We start from the raw sequence: 17,702 nt of genomic DNA, 5'->3' as shown, positions 1-17,702 counted from the left end.
CGCAGTTAATTGACAGTCATACCCATATGATAATCTTAGTCATAAGTATGTACTAATGCATTATTAAAGACCCAGTAGGTATAAGTGTGTTCAAAATAATACCACCTCCACAACATTAAAATACTTCTCAGTGTTAAAACATCCACAGTAATACTGCAGTAATAAAATGTTTATAAGAAAACATATAGAAGGCAATCATTCTGCACCACTTTTTTTTTTTTTTTTTTTTTTTTACTTAATGTATGTGCTTCTTACTTGTGCAATGTGTATTTTTTTTTCTGGCATTGTGGCATTTTTACTTCAAACAGCTTGAATTTCTTCTATCACTACATTTATTCCTCACAATTTAAAAAACAGCACTCCAGCAAAGCAAAACTGCACTTAGACTGCCAATCATGCTCAGTATATTTTCTTATGTCATAAGCCTGTGTTCCAGCAGTTATCGCCAATGTATAATTTCATTGACGTGTCGTTTTTCCTTTGGATGTTTTTATATCTTTGCACTTCAGCTTTTGCATAATATCCTCTTGATAGGTGACAAACTAGTCAGTTATTCTACATCAATTATTCTAAGTTGTTAACTTTAAACTTCCTCTGGTGGCATGCGGTCCTATTATATGCAGTCCTCCAAGTAATTTTGTTGGTTAATTAATGGCCCTGTGCAGATTTATTTAGAAAACAACCTTATCAGCTCGCATAAAGCGCCACAGTCGGCTTATTTAATGAACCATTTGCACCACAAACAGTGAACATAAGTGACAAACGTTTTCCTTTTGGTGCAGGACTAGAAGGCCATTGGTCGATTGAGCAGCCTATTTGCATATACCGGGGCTTATAGTCCCCCAGCAAAGTCAGGGTTGATCCCAGTTGTGATTCAACCTGACACAGCACAAGTGGCGGATTGCTTGCACATTTATGACTTTTTTTGGAGGGTGGCAGCATATACTAGACCCTCAATATGACAATTTGCCAGACTGCAGCAGCTGGGCTGTGCGTGATACTTGTTTTATTTTCAAATACTGCTCAGTGTACAACTACAAGATATTTCACCTATGAAGAGGACGCACCGGGGACGGAAATAGGTCATTTGTCTCAAGATTTAAAGATTGATCCAGCTGATGATCCTGACACTTCATTCCGCTTCATGCAAGAGAATAACTCTTCTGTGATTCACATGAGGGAGAATGACGGACTTCTAAGTGTTGCAGAAATAATTGATCGAGAGCAGCTCTGCCCCAGGTCTCCCCGTTGCTTCATCACCTTCGACATCGTGGCCTTCTCCAGGGAAAAGTTTCAACTCATTCACGTGGAGATAGAGGTGAAAGACATTAACGACCACTCTCCTCATTTTCCTCGCAACGAAACAACTCTGGAGATAGTGGAAAATGTCCCACTGGACTCAAGATTCCCACTGCAGATCGCCCTCGACCAGGATGTGGGTGAAAACTATATCCAGAGCTACAACATTTCCGCCTCCAGTCATTTCTCTATTGAAATGCGCGATCGGGAGGATGGGGTGAAGTTTGCTGAACTGGTGCTGGTGAGGGAGCTCGACAGGGAGGTGGAAGACTCCTACACAATTGAAGTCACTGCATCTGACGGAGGAGTGCCTGCAAAGTCCGGATCAATGACAGTAAATATCAAAGTGTTGGACTTTAATGACAACAGCCCGACGTTTGAGCACAGCTCTCTGAAAGTTGAGCTGAATGAAGACTCTCCGGTAGGTCACCGTGTTCTCAGGGTGCATGCGTTTGACCCCGATGACGGCATTAACGGTGAAGTTATGTACGCGTTCTCCGACGGGCTGTCATTAGAAGCCGCGCGCCTTTTCCACCTCGACCCTTACTCCGGTGACGTGACCCTGAAGGCGCTTGTTGATTTTGAGAAGAGGAGGTCATATGAACTGAACATCAAAGCGTCTGACTTAGGCGCGAACTCGGTCCCCTCCACCTGCAAAGTTGTGATAGATATCGTGGACGTGAACGACAATGCACCAGAAATCAGCATCAAACCGATGACCTCCAGCAGTGATGGAGTCGCCTATATCACAGAAGCTGCAGCTGCAGAGAGTTTCGTGGCTCTGATCAGCACCTCGGATAGAGACTCTGGCTCTAATGGGTACGTGCGCGTCAGTCTGCTCGAGCACGAGCATTTCACCCTCCAGCAGGCATATGGAGACACTTTCATGATTGTTACTACCACTACTTTAGACAGAGAGAAAATACCAGAGTATAACTTGACTGTGGTTGCAGAAGACCTGGGAAGCCCACCTTTCAAAACCATCAGGCAGTACAGTATCCGTGTAACAGATGAGAATGACAACCCTCCTCTATTCAGTAAGCCACTTTATGAAGTTTCAGTCCTGGAAAATAACATTCCAGGCTCATATGTGACCACTGTTGTTGCTCGAGATCCTGATATTGGAAAGAATGCCAAAGTCTCATACAAACTCATTGATGCAGAGGTACCAGATGGCTCTCTAGTGTCCACTTATGTTTCTGTGGATTCACTCTCAGGGTCTTTATATACTTTAAGGTCTTTTGATTATGAGACACTTGAGCAGATTGAGCTGGTCATCCAAGCAGAAGACAAAGGTTCCCCCACTCTGTCAAGCACATCAACAATCAGGATAAGAGTTGTGGATCAAAATGACAACTATCCATATTTCACCTTCCCTGTCCTTGTGAATGACTCTGCTGATATTCCTTTGCCCTTTAATGCACCTCCTGGCTATCTTGCCCTTCGTGTAACAGCTGAAGATGAGGATGATGGAGTGAACGGAGAGCTCTCTTACCAAATTGTACAAGGTGATCCAAAGCTTTTCACAATGAACAAAGACACTGGAGAGATTGGTTTAAAACAATGGCTGACAGCTGAAATTGGGGACGTGCTGGAAATGAAAATTGCAGTGAGTGACAATGCCAGGTCCCCACTCTCTAGCGGTGCCACTATTAGGTTTGTCGTCTCAGATACAGAGCCCTCTGAAGACCAAGTTGTCATTGTGCTGCGGTCAAGTGACGAAGAAAGCTCCGGCGTTGATGGCTCACTAATTATCATCATTATGCTCAGTGGGGGTTGTGCATTGTTGCTGATTGCAATAGTGGTTGTTGCTGTGACATGTAAACTCAGACGTGGGGGGAGAAGCCACGGTGCCAAGAGAGAAGTGTGTCAGAGCCTGTTTGATGGCAGGCCCCTGCCCATGCTTAGTTCAACAGAACCAAACATTTACACAGGTCAAGGAGGCTTCTTCCATGAGAGGACTTCTTTGTCTCTTGATGATTCCTGCCTGTATGAGGAGAGGAGCAGGGACTCAGAGACGAAGGTGAGTCAACTACATTTAGCATTTTTTTCTGTTTTATTTTTCCGTTATATTTTTATATGATGTTTCCTAGTGCTGCTTTGATCTGTGTGCCAGAAATGGAAACTAAGCTCTCTCTTGTCACTTTGTTCTCTCAGATGTTCCTGCCCTCCAAGCATTTCCAACCAACATCTGTGTGGCAAGGTGACAAATACTGCTTGCAAGTGAGGTAAGACAACTAAATGAATGTCTTTTCTCAGATAGGATATGCTTTACAAACAGTGAAATCTAACTAAAAAGCGTTACTTTAAAAAGGAGTTCTTCACATGCACCAAACATACAAGTTGCTTGTGGCATTTATGCAAATTGAGGTTAGCTGGGCAACAAAGTCGCGTGCCCTGTATGTGAAAAAAAAGACATCAATAATCAAGCTAATGTGATGCACTTGTGGCTCATACTGTATCTGCTGATTGCATTTGCAGTGGCATGAGCAACACTGACCAGCTGAGCGTGAAGGACAGTGGTAAAGGGGACAGTGACTTCAATGACAGTGACTCTGATATCAGTGGCGATGGAGTCAAAAAGAACTTCAGAACCTTCCAGCCAAGGCTAAAAAGTGCGTTTTCCTGTATATGTTTTGAAATTTTTGACAAAGCAAACATTCAACCTGAAATACTGAAATAATAATTTATGGTAAAATATATGTAAAATTTGCATCTACAAATGCTCACTGTTATCCTTTTTTCATTCATATCACTTCTATTTCAGATGTAGCTCACGGCTTATCAGAGGATTGCCAAGGCACCTACTGTGCAATACAACCACAGAGCTTCCGAGTCCCCAGAGACAACGCATACACAATAGGCTTCTCCCCAGTGCCTGTCTTCAACAATCCTCATGGCTGCCCCCAGTCTTGGAAGGACTCGTCTTATGGCACAAGTCAGCCCAAGTCCTGGAGCAGTATGCAGACTTTCTCCAGGACCAGAACCCTTCCTTGCTACTACCCTCAGCAACAACATGAGGCTGCTGGTGGAGTCCACAAGCAGAGTCCAAACACTGTGACTGTTGCTACAGCATCAGAAGTTGCAACTATCTTTTAAAAAAATATATTCTTTTTGCAAACTGTTTCAAGATGTAAATATTTCCTATGTTCTCCATATGTGGTTAATTATTACGTGTACATATTTGTCACAGAAAATACATTTTCATGTGATTGCATGTTTTTTTTTTCATTTGACATTCTTGAATTTCCATATATTGTACTCGGCACAATGCTGATTCTTTTTCCAATAAAAGTGTGATTGAAATACTGAAAAATATAATTCAGTCAACATTTTTTCTAAAATGTGGTGATATGACTAACATAATGAAATACTGCCAATGAATCATTTTTAATTGAGCAATATTACCTTTTGAAGATGAGGTGGTATCCCCTTGCCAACAACAACCCCAGCCTGAATTTGTAAACACACAGAACTGTTCCTCCAGTTTGAATCAACATGATCAAAACTCCAGTCAGATATGATCAGATGTAAAACCTGATGCTGCTGCATTACCTGGGAGACTGGCTTTGAAGACTCCTAGGTTGCTCCATGGAGTTTCTTGCATGCAGATGAGAGAGTAGAGCTGGTACTCAAGTGGAAAATAAAGTGCGAACCATAATTCCTACAAACTCATGCTGGGTGCTGTCACACCGGCTTTTTGCACTTTGAAATAGTTCACATCACTGTACACAATACAGAACAACAGGCATTATTGTGCTTGACAAATTCTTGCCTGTCATTGCTGTGAGGGACAAATGCTCAGCCCTTGTATATAAGTTCATGTACATTTATTCAGAAAATGGCACAAAAATATACAAGTGACATGCAGTTTTCTCATGCAACTTGTCCTCTGACACTGATAAAACATGTCCTTGCCTAGCTACTATTACATTTTCAGAACTCGTTACTACTATTAACTTTTATTCAACCAGAAATATTTAGTGGAAGTGCAAACTGCCTCAGGTCACAAATTGATGAAACACTGATGATTTTTAAAAGCCAAATACACAGAATTCTATTTGCTAGTTGTCCATAAGGCCCACAAACAGCCAAACTTGACTTTATTTTCAGTCTTAAAGCTGCATTGTTTTTACTGCTTGTCTTTCCAAAAGCACCATAACAGCATCATACAAGTGCAAAACCAGAACAGTTGCAAGAAGCCAGAAAGTCTATACCTAAATTATGCAGGAAAACAATAAATTAAATACATCTTTTAATCAAGGGACCACGTCCACGGGGAAGTGCATGAGTTTTCATCAATAATTTCAAAAGCGTAAGCCAGTTTTAATACTGCTTTTCAGAAACATTTTCAAAATTTCCTTCTGAGCTGTGTTACTAAAAGGGTAGCTGGAAGTGTGCATTTAAAACAGTATTCAATACCTGCTGATTTTCATCTGCTCATGTACAAATTTGTCACAATATTCTGTCCTCATTATTTTAAAGGTCGATTCAAATAAGCGTTTGATTTATGAAGGCAAATGAGACAAGAGTTGATGCTGTTGCAAGTTACATAACAGCCATTTAAGGGACATTACTTAAGAGGAAATAAATAGTTGTGAAAATGCTGCAGAAAAAGAGGTCTCAGTGGAATTTGATGACAGATTGAGCCATTACTTTTTTTTCCTGTTTTCTGTTCATCTGCAGGAAGCGGGGGCTAAGGGCAGAGCTCATTTGCATAAGCATAAATACCTGCTTTTTTAGTTTTTGATAGCTGTGATAAAAGCTGGAATAGAGTGGATTGGATGTCTTTTACATAACACCTAAAGCACTGAACAGTTCTCACACATCACCTCAATATGCCTCGTGAATAAACGACAGTGTTCAAACCTTATTCCATATTTAATCTGTCATGTCCACCTTTTTTATTGAATGTTCTATTCTGCAAAGTCACCCAGTCTGGAAATGACTAAGTTATTCAAGGCCACGCAGAACAAAAGGCAAACAATTAAAAAGAAGGTCATATTTGTGCCCCCAGTGATGTGTACTGGTCTGACAGATATCCAATTGTACACAGAAGGAAAATGCATTTATCAGTCAATACAATATGGCTCCCTCCGTCACTGCTTTATATGCTCCTTGTAGGTCAAATAAGTTGTGCACTGACCTGACAATTTATGCCACAAGGTACATTCATAAACACAGTTTGTTATAAATTGTGTGTCTGTCAGAAAAAGCCATTGTTAGCAGGCACCATGTTCATTTATTTCCAAATGGATTTCCCATTAATGTCCTGCAGCAACTCTCACAGTGCATTTGAAATCTCCTCACAGTAGTAGAACGCAAGTGTTTTAGATCTGGTTCTCAGCTCATCAGTAGTCCACGGACAAATGAGTCAGATCTGCACACGTCGTTTCTAGCCTCGGCACCTGTAGTTTATTTTTGACAAATAGCTAACCGTGTGACTGTGATTATGCTGTTATGGCCTCTTAGCATTTAAACTTTGAGACACAATTCCCCAGTGTACCCAGCATGTACAGATGGAGCTCTTTGAGTCACTGTCATTTTGTGCTCCAGGCCGATCCCAGAATGCAATGTTTTGTACGTCTCACACCTCATCTTCATCTTTGTCTGAACTGCCAAGTGTGGGTATTGACTTTTGGATGCTTTGAATAGTGAAACTGGTGTGAAAAAAAATAACGCCATTTGTTCTCCACTTGACAGTTTTCTAGAAGCAAAAGTTGTGTTTATGTTCATTTACTACTGACATGTCATCTGCATCATTTATAAGTTAGCCCTTGACTAAGGCGTTTTACTTCAGTGTTAAGTAAATGCCTGTGAATGTGACAGTGAATAAAAAAATATGATTTTTTTTATTATGATTATTGAGATTTTGATTTCAGTTTGAAAGCTTGACTTAGTTTAGCTTAGCTTAACAAAACTACAGCAACGCATAGCAGAACAGATTTATTGCCTGACCAGTGCATGCTGACACGTGGCCTTTATCCGGCAATTCTTGGCTTAGCACAAGGGGTTAAAACTAGGAGAAACTGTTTCAGCCTTTTGTCTTTGGTTGCAAGGCAACCAGACTGCTAAAGGTCACTGTAATTGTAATCGCTTTAAACAGATATCTGCACGTGAATATGCAAGCAATGTATGCAAGGGACAAGATTTTTCATACCAGACCCGTTCTGGTTTCCATCTGTAGTCACTTTGTAGTCCAAGTAATGCTTCACAGTCATTTTTGAGTTGGCTTCATTTGCATGCATGTCTATGTGGAAAGAAAAAGAGGAATACTTAGGCTGAAATGAAATCTAGAACCCATCAGCTATGTTTTTGACAGTTTAGCTTTTTATTGTCTTTTTTTATTCAGTATCAATAGTTGGACAGCAAATACTGTAGTGTTTGGGAACAGGAAGTACTGCCCTGAATATCAGGTTATCCCTTATTAGGATAGCTTACTGGCTCCATTTCAACCCCCCAGGGGCAAATCATCAGACAATAGCTGATAGATTCTCTGATAACTGTATTTGCACCTGTACAATAAATACCTCTTCACATGGATGGTTGTGGATTGTTTTATTCTTGTTTATTTTGTTGCTGTGGAAGGTGGCTGCTGTTAAAATTGGACAGCGCCAGGATTGCTGTTTCCCCATGTCTTGTCTTGGCGTGAGGTTAAGCTGATTGGGAACTGGCTTCAGGTTATTATTGAATGGACAGATATGAGGGTGGCACAACTAACCTTTTATGTAACCTGCAACAAGAAAATGACATGAGGTATATTTATCAGAAATGTGGAACAATTACCTTAACCTAGAATTCCCAAAACAAGGACAGTTAGCCTACTGGCTCTTTCCTTGTCCGTTTAATCATTGATTGCTTATGCTTGTGCCTTGAAAAGCAAAAAATTTGCTCAGGTGTGGATTAGGTCTCTTGCCTGGATTACAACCAATAATGTTCAGTACCCAGTGCCAAAGACTCACACTGTAACAACTGATCACAGTGTGCTGCCTTCAGCTGCACCGCTGCCATTCCTGCACTCATTTCTTTGCACCTCAGCCTTAATTAATACAAGGTGTTCTTTCAGTTCCAGACTGTATTGTTTAATATTTGTATCATAACCTTATGAAATACTGTTTTTTGATTATTCTTAGGGCTCAAAATGTCTGGCTACTTTTTCATTCCCCTGAACTCTATGCTAAAAGAGAAGTCTTGCAATTATAAGTGTTTTGGGAAATTGCTTGTTGTTGTAAAGAAATGTACAAAGGTTTATAGATTTTTTAAAAAGCTTTTAATTATAAATTGTTTGCAAGTTGTGTGCTAGTTTTGTCAATCTATAATTTAATTGAGAGAAAATGCAATTGCAATAATTTTAAGACAGCTAAAATAAAAACCAAAATCCAATTCAGTGCATATTTATGGATCCTGTTTCTGGTCATGTGAAAAAGAACGTTTTCACAGACACTCCATGCACTCCTCTGGAAAACTAAGTACACCCCATGATTCAGTAGCTTGTAGAAAGACGCTTAGCAGAAATAACTTGAAGTAATCGTTTTCTGTGTGACTTTATTAGTCTCATACATCATTGTGAAGGGATTGTGTCCCACTCTTCTTTACAATGTCACTTCAGTTCATTGAGGTTTGGGGGCATTCATTTATTCACAGCTCTCTTAAGGTCCTGCCACAGCATTTCAGTCAGGTTGAGGTCTGGATTTTGACTGGGCCATCACAACTTGACTCTTTTCTTTTTCAGCTATACTGTTGTAGATTTGCTTCTGTGCTTGGGATCATTGCGCTGGTTCATGACCCAATTTCAGCCAAGCTTTAGCTGTCGGACACATGGCCTCACATTTGACTCTAGAATACTTTAGTGTATAGAAGAGTTCATGGTCGTCATGGGTGTCCAGGTCCTGTGGCTGCAAAATGAGCCCACATTATCACCCTTCCACCACTGTGCTTGACAGTTGATATGAGTTTATGCTGATATGCCATGTTTTGGTGGTGCTGTGCATTATGACCAAACAAATGCACTTTGGTCTTGTTTGTCCAAAGAAGATTGTTCCAGAAGTCTTGTGGTTTGTTCAGATTCAATTTTGTACACCTAAGCCGTGCTGCCATGTTCTTTTTAGAGAGAAGATTTCTCCTGGCAACATTTCCAAACAACCCATATTTGTTCAGTCTTTTTCTAATTGTACTGTGATTAACTTTTAACATTCTAACTGAGGCCTGCAGAGTGTGAGATGTAGCTCTTGGGTTTGTTACAATTTTTCTAATTGCAGGATTGTGTTATTTGTTAACACACACCTGAATGCTCCAGACCATGCTTGGCTTTTATAGATGTGTGCACACTTGCTGATGATCAGTCAATTGAGTGCATTTAATCAGCAGTACCTGGCTGCTACTTACCCTCTTAATTCCTATGGAAGCAATAAAGGTGCACTGAGTTTTTCACAGGACTGCATAGAGTGCTGTCAATCAAGTCAATGCTGAGGTGCAATGAAGTTGTTACAGCAGCATATGGTGCCACAACAACTTATAATGACATATTTCCTTTGATATGTCATGGTAACTATGAAAAGCTGCTGCAGGATGTTGTAAACTGGGTGGCTGTCTTTAGCAGTACGCTTCCATGCTGATATCACGTACGTAAAAAATACTTAGAATATAACTGGTTTATCATTTCTGCTAAAATCCCCAATTTGTTAGCAGAAATTGGTAAGTACTTTTTTTAGGTACTGCTTCATTTGACAAATTACATCATAGGTTCAGAGGAACTGTGCACTAAAACATGATATTACCTAAAGTTTACAAAAAATAAACAATGTTGTATTCTGTGATTTGATGCCATCGTTTTGATCATTTCTGTTGGATTTTTTTTTTTTTTTTTTTATCCCTGCAGTCAGATATTTGTCATAGATTTAACATAAAGAACACATTTCAAAGGAAATATTGCTATATAATATAATACTGAGGCCATCAACTCATTTTGGCTCCCTCATCAGTCATTATTGATTTAATATTGTTACTCTAGTTGTATCTCAAGTGTATTAATATTCACAATAGGAACTAAAAAAATTTTTTTGAGCTTATTTTGTTATAGAATTTAAAGAAAAACTGGCTGTGTCAGGACAAACGGTATACAAATTGGTCAGCCACCATCTATTATATGTTTTGGTTTTGTGTAGAATTTCAGTCAAACTGGGGTGAAACTGAGTGCACATAGATGAAGTTATCTTACACAGACCCTCCCAATTTTACAACCTGATTAATTAACTGCACTGTATGTAGCCTATGGCAGAACTAAATAACAGTGCCAGGATCTGCCTGTTCTATTTTGGTTCTTATACCACTAGGGGGAATCATCATGCTATGGAACCTCAAGAAATTATAGCCTGCCCAAACATCATTTACACTTGTGGGCCACAGATTTATATACAGCAATCGTGTTAAAATGAAGTCTCAAAAAATATTTCAATAATAAAATAAAAAAGTGTGTTTCATCTATTGTATTGTGACAGGTTCACTGAAAGTAGAAAATGCTTCTCTTAAAAAGCAGGGCAGTGTAATCCATGAGCTCTTGCTATGCTTTTACAAAACATCCGCTTTTAATGGAGTTCTAGTCTCACACCGAGCCTGTGTTCAGTGGTAACATCACGCGGTGTAGCATTAATGTGTCAGTACTTTTACTTTCCCACTGCTATTTCATGTTTTTTTCATTGTATAGCTTGGGATTTTTCGGCATTACACTCCTGTTTACATAATTCTGTTAAGAGCTTCCAGTGATTTAAATCTGTCAGTCCAACGTGGCATCATCTGGAGGCTAAGAATGTGTTGCATTCAAGTCTGATGAACAAACAAAAGGATGAGTACATTTTGAGGGGCTTCTGCAATCAGATCACTGAGTGCTCATTTCAAACTGGAGCACATCTAAGAGTGATCCAGTACCATGCAATCCATATTCTGCTCTTTTATCTTTATCTCAAACAGAACCAAAAAAGATCAAAATTACACGCAATATAGAAATGCGTTTATATTCCATTTTCTTTCTTTTTGCCTCGACTGTAATTATTATTCACGGATTAAGAAATAGAGTGGAGCCGGCTAATGACCATTACAGAGAATATTCATAGTAATAATAATTTAAAACATACATTTAAATCCCAATTCGACTTGTATTCTGGATGAGCTGTTATGCATTTTTAAGAAAACAATGATCACAGCATTACCAAACAGAGTGGTGTTATATTGTGTCCATGCAAGCACAGTGTTTTTACCTAACCAACCATAGGCATATTCAATTAGTTTATTTCTGAATAAATAGACGCATACATGGGCTTGACTGCTTCTTTGCCACCTCAGTAACTGTGTGGCTGACCTCTATCTTTAACAGTAATGGCCCTGCCTACAGTTCTGTATCTGCAGACTGATTCTGCTCACACATCGAGCTTTGGTCCTGTGCTGATGATGATAAATCTGTGCCAGTTGTTCACCAGTTGATTGTGGTTTACTGCTGAGCAGGGAGAGTGTCTCATTCATTGTGTCAGTGTGGGCCGTCATGGAGACAGCTGCCAAAGGAAACACAGCTTTTATACTATTCGCTGCTATATGGGAGAGAAAATTAGGAGAGAGAGAGCGAGAGTGAGAGGGAGACGACAGAATAATATGTTGCATCAATCAGTCTAAATGACTTGCTTATAATTAGCTAACAATGTTTTGTTTCTTCGGTTCCCTGAAGTTATTGGTTCACAGTTAACCTTGAAGTAATTGGAAAGGCTCCGTTGATGTTCCCCAATCTGTATGGAACTGACAGTTTATTTTTCTTTTGCGGATGGCTTCCCTCCTCTTTCATGTTGCTACAGTATTTATGAATTAGTTTCCTGTCACTTTACAGTACAGCCTAATACTAATTGGTGGAGAGATATATGGGTTATTCACATCCCACTAGGTGGCACGCAGTCTTCCTTCCTTCCCGACATTAACATGACTGAGAATTGTCGAAACTAATAACATGGTGTTGCTCTGGTAATACTGCTGCACAAATTACACCTTCCTTGAAAATGGCATAATCTCAAACATAAATTTAAACACTAAGGCTCGGCAGCCTCTGCTTCTCCAACCAGTCCCTGACATTTTAATTTGATGCTTCATCTGCAATTAGACATGCACTGCACACAGATTGGCTTATTTTTATTTAGTGAGAATCAAACATTCACTTTGGATTCCTCTTAATTTAAAAGGAGAGACTGGGAGAGACTTAGTGCAGGGGTTTTACCCTCAGTTCTATTAAGTTTTAATAAGTTGGACAGTGTTTCAACTGAAAAATGAATTTAGCTGTCATGGTTTTGACGACTACCATATTAGTGGCATGCTAGGACACAAACTGCTAGTCCAGTTGTCAATAAAAAGGCTGTGTGTGTTGTGAGGGACAGGATGATGAGCTGTGAATATAAGAAAAAAATGCTACTCTTCATTGTTTAGATTTGTGAAAAGAAAAAAAAACCATCCAAAGATAAAAAAAAAAAAAATGACAGCCTGTCAGTGAGCATTTTGGGATGTTTGTGCGTTGCACAGTTTTGTTCCATTTCAATTTCACACTAAAAAGTGTTATGCTTCTTTTAATTTTCTGATAGTCCCTTGCCTCTGTCGGCCACTTTGCAGGATAGATATCTGCCCAAGAAGTTAATTTAAATGACTTTTTGAGGATGGTGATTGATCCATTGCATACTAAATAACTTTCCAAGCCTAAGATGAAGTGCCACAGTAGAAAGAATGAGAAAATATTATGAGCTTTTCCAAATCACTCCCCTATTGTAGCTATCTATTATCAATCTAATTATGTAAGCGCTGTTCGTTCCACGGCTCTCACCTTAATTCCACACAGAATACAAAATGTAGTCACTGTCAAAATCACTAATCTTATAATAAATGCACTGCAGTGTTGTATGCTGAATTTGAATCCTTAAGATTCATTTTTCAAGGGCTTTAGGCTCATAGTCAAAATATTTAAAAAACAAAAAGGCGGTTTGTTTATTGTTTTCTTTTGGATTCTCAGAGATCACAGAGGCTGAGGCAGGTTTTCTTTTGTTTACCGAGGAAGATCACAGCCTGGGTCATATTAGAGATGTTTACTCCTCCTGTCAAAGGATAACTTGTAAATTTTAGCTCACAGGAAATGAAAGATGTAGTGGCACGCTGAGTACAGACACCAAAGTAATGTCACCTTGAGTGAGCATTTCTCTTGTCTGGACTGGCAGGTGATATCAGAGGATAAACTCCATTTTGACCTTGTGTTCACTCATCTCAACAAAAACACAAGAGAAGAATGGCATAAAAAAAAAAGAGAGAAAAAAAAAGAAACACCCGTCACATTTCAAATATTATTGCTTCAGTCAGCTGATATCACCCGGTACTGCTGCCGATAACGACACTTCATTCTGTCTGAAGCAGTGGAGCAATGTCTGGGCTTGATGTTAACGCTATTTATTCAAAATGCAAGAAAAAAAATTTATTAATTAAAAAAAAAAAAGCAACTAAACATATCTTCATTAACATTCATTGCCATTTAGGTGTGATTGATTCCATCATCAACCAAGTTATTTTCGTGGCCAGCATAGGAATATCAAACACCATGACCTTCATTATTTCCCCTTTGAAATTGCATTCACTTTATTCACCTCTGTGGCTCTCCAATACCCTGAATCATTTCTCCCGGGAGGTGTTTTTTTTTCTTTTTCTTTTCTAACCTGCTGCTTCTCTGCCAGTCCTAAGAGCAGTGTAACCAGCAATTCTCTCACACTGTATGTGGGACACTTGAGCTAAGAGTGAGATGAGACATCTGGCACAACCTTCCTGAGACTGTGCACTAGATTCGGATCAGTGAAATTTAGACAGAGACCCCAAAAATAAAGTAGCACACATGTTATATTTATCTTGATAATATATGGCTCTTCTGTGACAGGATTCAAACTCACTCTTTGATACTGAGTTCTGTGTTTGTGGAAACAGATACAAATAGATTTAAACATTTATATATCTTTGTAAGTTATTCTGAGCCTGCGCACCTCTAACGTCTCACTAAATAAACAGAAGTTAGAAAAAAATAGAATAAAAGAGAAAAAAATGCTTTATTTCTTTGCAGGAGTTGAATGTGAACACGCACGCCACTGATGTCTGTGCTCTAAGAGCGGATCTGAAGCCAGGTGGAAGTTAGATTAGCTTAGCACAAAGGCTTTTGCCAGTGGGAAAAAGATGTCCTAGATCTCACCAAAGCAAAATATATGCCTACCACCTCTTTAAAGCCCACTAATCATCAGATTTTGTTTGTTTAATATCTACGCAAAATAAAACCTACTGACAATCAATCATTTTGGTAATTATAACCAAGGTGTGCTTGGTTATCTGAAGTCTTGACAGCTCAATCAAGATTACCCTGCAACCAGTAGGGACACTGCACACAATATAACTCCACCTGCAACAAAATTTATGTGTATTTTTAACATCATTCTTTGTGTATAGATAGAAACAAATGAAACATATTGCTTTATTTTGTGAGCTTTGGTCATGATAGGCTTATATCAGATCTAACCAAAGTGGGTTTTTTTCCCCCCATGCATCAACATGATAAAAGTGCTACAAATCTTTTCTTCTTTTTTTCTCTTAAAATGTTTACACCAGTAGGATTACTAATATGGTTATGTAATGTGCCCATCTAAGAGCACTCTATAACTTTTTCTCCCCACTTCAAAGTGCTTTTCACTTCTGTCTTCATTTGCAAATACAGTGTACTTTTCTTCATAGTTCTCATGTTGGTTCAGCTGTCATACTGAAGAACTGACCTCAAGGTATCAGATGCTGATGGCCTCCTTGAGCTTTAGCCACTCATCCCCTCCTTCCTGGTTAAAAAGAAAACAAAACCTTTGTTTCATGGTGGACTCAGTTGTGTTTTTTTGTGTGTGTGTGTGTGTGTGTGTGTGTGTGTGTGTGTGTGTGTGTGTGTGTGTGTGTGTGTGTGTGTGTGTGTGTGTGTGTGCGTGTGCGTGTGTGTGTGTGTGTGTGTGTCAGAGCTGGGGCGGGGGTGGGGGGGGGTGGGGGTGGGGGATTGCTATTCTTTTTTCATTTTTCTTTTTTGTTTTTGCCAGTCTCTTGTTCTGGGTCCTTAACATTTCATGTAGTCTTCCCTCCAGCTGTCCCAAAGGTTTTCATACATCATCCCTTGAGTTAAAAACATCAGTTTTAACTTAAGGGGTATCTTCTCCTTGGAGTGTACCTGGGAAGATGTTAATGTGTAAGCGCAGGCTGGCAGACTGCTTGTAGCTTCAAGACTTTGACTAGATGCTCTGCAGTAGGATCGAATGCTCTCAATCGAGCAGACAGCCTTTGTTGAAAACCCAAGCAAAAATGACAAAAATCTATGATATTCCTAATATAATCAAAGACTCAGCAGCTGTGTTCAAATGTGAACAGCAAATTGTTGCTGGAGTCTCTAAAATCTGCCACGTGACTTTAGAGCGCTGAGGTCTAATGAGTTAGGACATGAGGTCATTACTGAAATGAATAATCAATGTATCTTCAGGACCGTGTGATTCTTCCTTATGCTTGCAATACTTTACAGCTCGGGCTATTTACAATTATAGGACCCATTTGTAATACAAATTCCAGATCCCTTAATGAAAGCTAGCTGATTAAATGGTAAATTGTATAGATTTGCTGAAATATTTATAATGCTGTGTGTTTACTGTCTATTTCAATATATATTGCCATTTTTTATTTACACCTCATCAAAAGACAGACATAAATTAATGACTGTATTTGACCGTTTTCTTCGACTGTTGTGCAGTTTGACTTAATACTTAAAAATAAGGTTGGCATTTGTGTTGTGAACAAAGCCTAAAAACCATATATTTGACTCATTGATATTTTGGCTTAATCAAAGGCAATTAGCACCATATCAGACATGCCTTTATGTAGCGCGGACCCTGAAACAAAGCTCTTTTCAGACTCTGTTTTTTCATTTACTGCAGCAACTCGGGAACTGTGCCATTGCAGGTTATGGTGTGTGTTTCCTCGTGTCTTATAATTGCATTCACGATTCCACTCTCAAGTACTCAATGTGAACTGAATAGGAATTCAGCTCCACAACATAGCTGTGAGTTTTACCACCTTAATGCGTTTTCTGTTTGAACCAGAGCGGTGTGCATGCTTGTTTTCCAGATTGATTGATGAGCAGGCAATTTCTGAGGTTTCAAGATACACTTTTGCATAAACACTTTAACAGACAGTCATATTCTTAACGCCTTACCCCAAAAATGGAGATTGGGTTCAGAATTTATTAGCAACCAGCAGCCAAAACTGCACTGGGCGCTATGAACACTCCAAAATGCTTTTCAGAATTTATGTTTTAAGAATTTGGCAGACAGATGCTGTAACTCCTAGATCCCCAGAGAGCTTCTTTAAAAATCGAATGCAAAAACATCAACACTTTAACCCATACACTCTGGAGAGGGAGGCTTGACTCCTGAGTTCTGATTCAGAATTGAAATGTTGGCGAATTGACACACTGACCCTTGAGGATTTGCATTTACATGCAAATCCACAGCTGGTTTGTAGCAAAAATAATTTATTCGACATGTATCATGATAACAAGGCTTGTGAGATGTGTGAGTCTCCTTTTGTTGCATCCACAGAGAGGCAAGCCGCTCTGCTATAAAGGTGGATATGAGAGAACCACATAACAATTGTCAACCTGCGGTACAAAAATGGAAGAGTAATGGCCACTAGTAAAAGGCCAAGATGTGGCTGTGCTGTGCAAAGAAAGCCAGTGAAATAAAACTAAAACATGTTTTTATCCTTTGCCTATATTTATTGCCAGAAATGAACAAGAAAAGTTTTTATTCCTTATAAAAGTGGACAGACACCTATAAATTAGGGAAGAAAGCAAGAAAGTAAAGTGAATTACATGTAAAAAAAAAAAAAAAAAGGTCTGATATTTGGGTGTGCTTTGAATTGCAACATATCAGTAAAACTACCTGAAAACTAGATTGGGACAAATAAGACAAGTCAATCCACTGGTAAATAAACAAACAGACAAACAAAAAAATCTTTCGATTGCTGGACAACCTCATAAAACCGCAATAGCTGGCACAGCAAATGCCACAGATAACCAAAAGAGGACATCAGGTGAGGCTGCTTCCATTTACTTTCTAGACTCAGTCTGAAGCTGGGGTCAGGTTAAACATCACCAGAGATGTATGGTTGAAGATGAGGTCAAGTTCCAGTTAATGAAAGGTTAAACTCATATTCATGGTAAACAGATCAAATTCCCCTCCTTACATACAGAGGAGGTCAGGGTTTCTGGATGGATCAACACAACACTGGACAGTAACATGAGCGACTGCTGTTTACTTTCTGTTTCAAGCTGATCAAGC

At 39.2% G+C, this 17,702-nt stretch overlaps 1 protein-coding gene across 1 annotated transcript; it reads left to right on the top strand.

Moving 5' to 3' along the window:
• Nucleotides 1–884: 884 nt before the first annotated feature.
• LOC115801183 (protocadherin 8) lies at nt 885–4,499 on the top strand. The gene is made up of 4 exons (XM_030758926.1): nt 885–3,322; nt 3,457–3,527; nt 3,781–3,914; nt 4,067–4,499. The coding sequence occupies exons 1-4, from the start codon at nt 959–961 to the stop codon at nt 4,396–4,398; spliced, it is 2,901 nt and encodes a 966-aa protein (XP_030614786.1). The 5' UTR covers nt 885–958; the 3' UTR covers nt 4,399–4,499.
• The last annotated feature ends 13,203 nt before the right edge of the window (nt 4,500–17,702 follow it).

The sequence above is a fragment of the Archocentrus centrarchus genome, chromosome 21 (assembly GCF_007364275.1).
Source record: "Archocentrus centrarchus isolate MPI-CPG fArcCen1 chromosome 21, fArcCen1, whole genome shotgun sequence".
NCBI classification, from domain to species: domain Eukaryota; kingdom Metazoa; phylum Chordata; class Actinopteri; order Cichliformes; family Cichlidae; genus Archocentrus; species Archocentrus centrarchus.
Note: the sequence above shows the minus strand (reverse complement) of the source record. Positions and strands in the feature narration are given on the sequence as shown.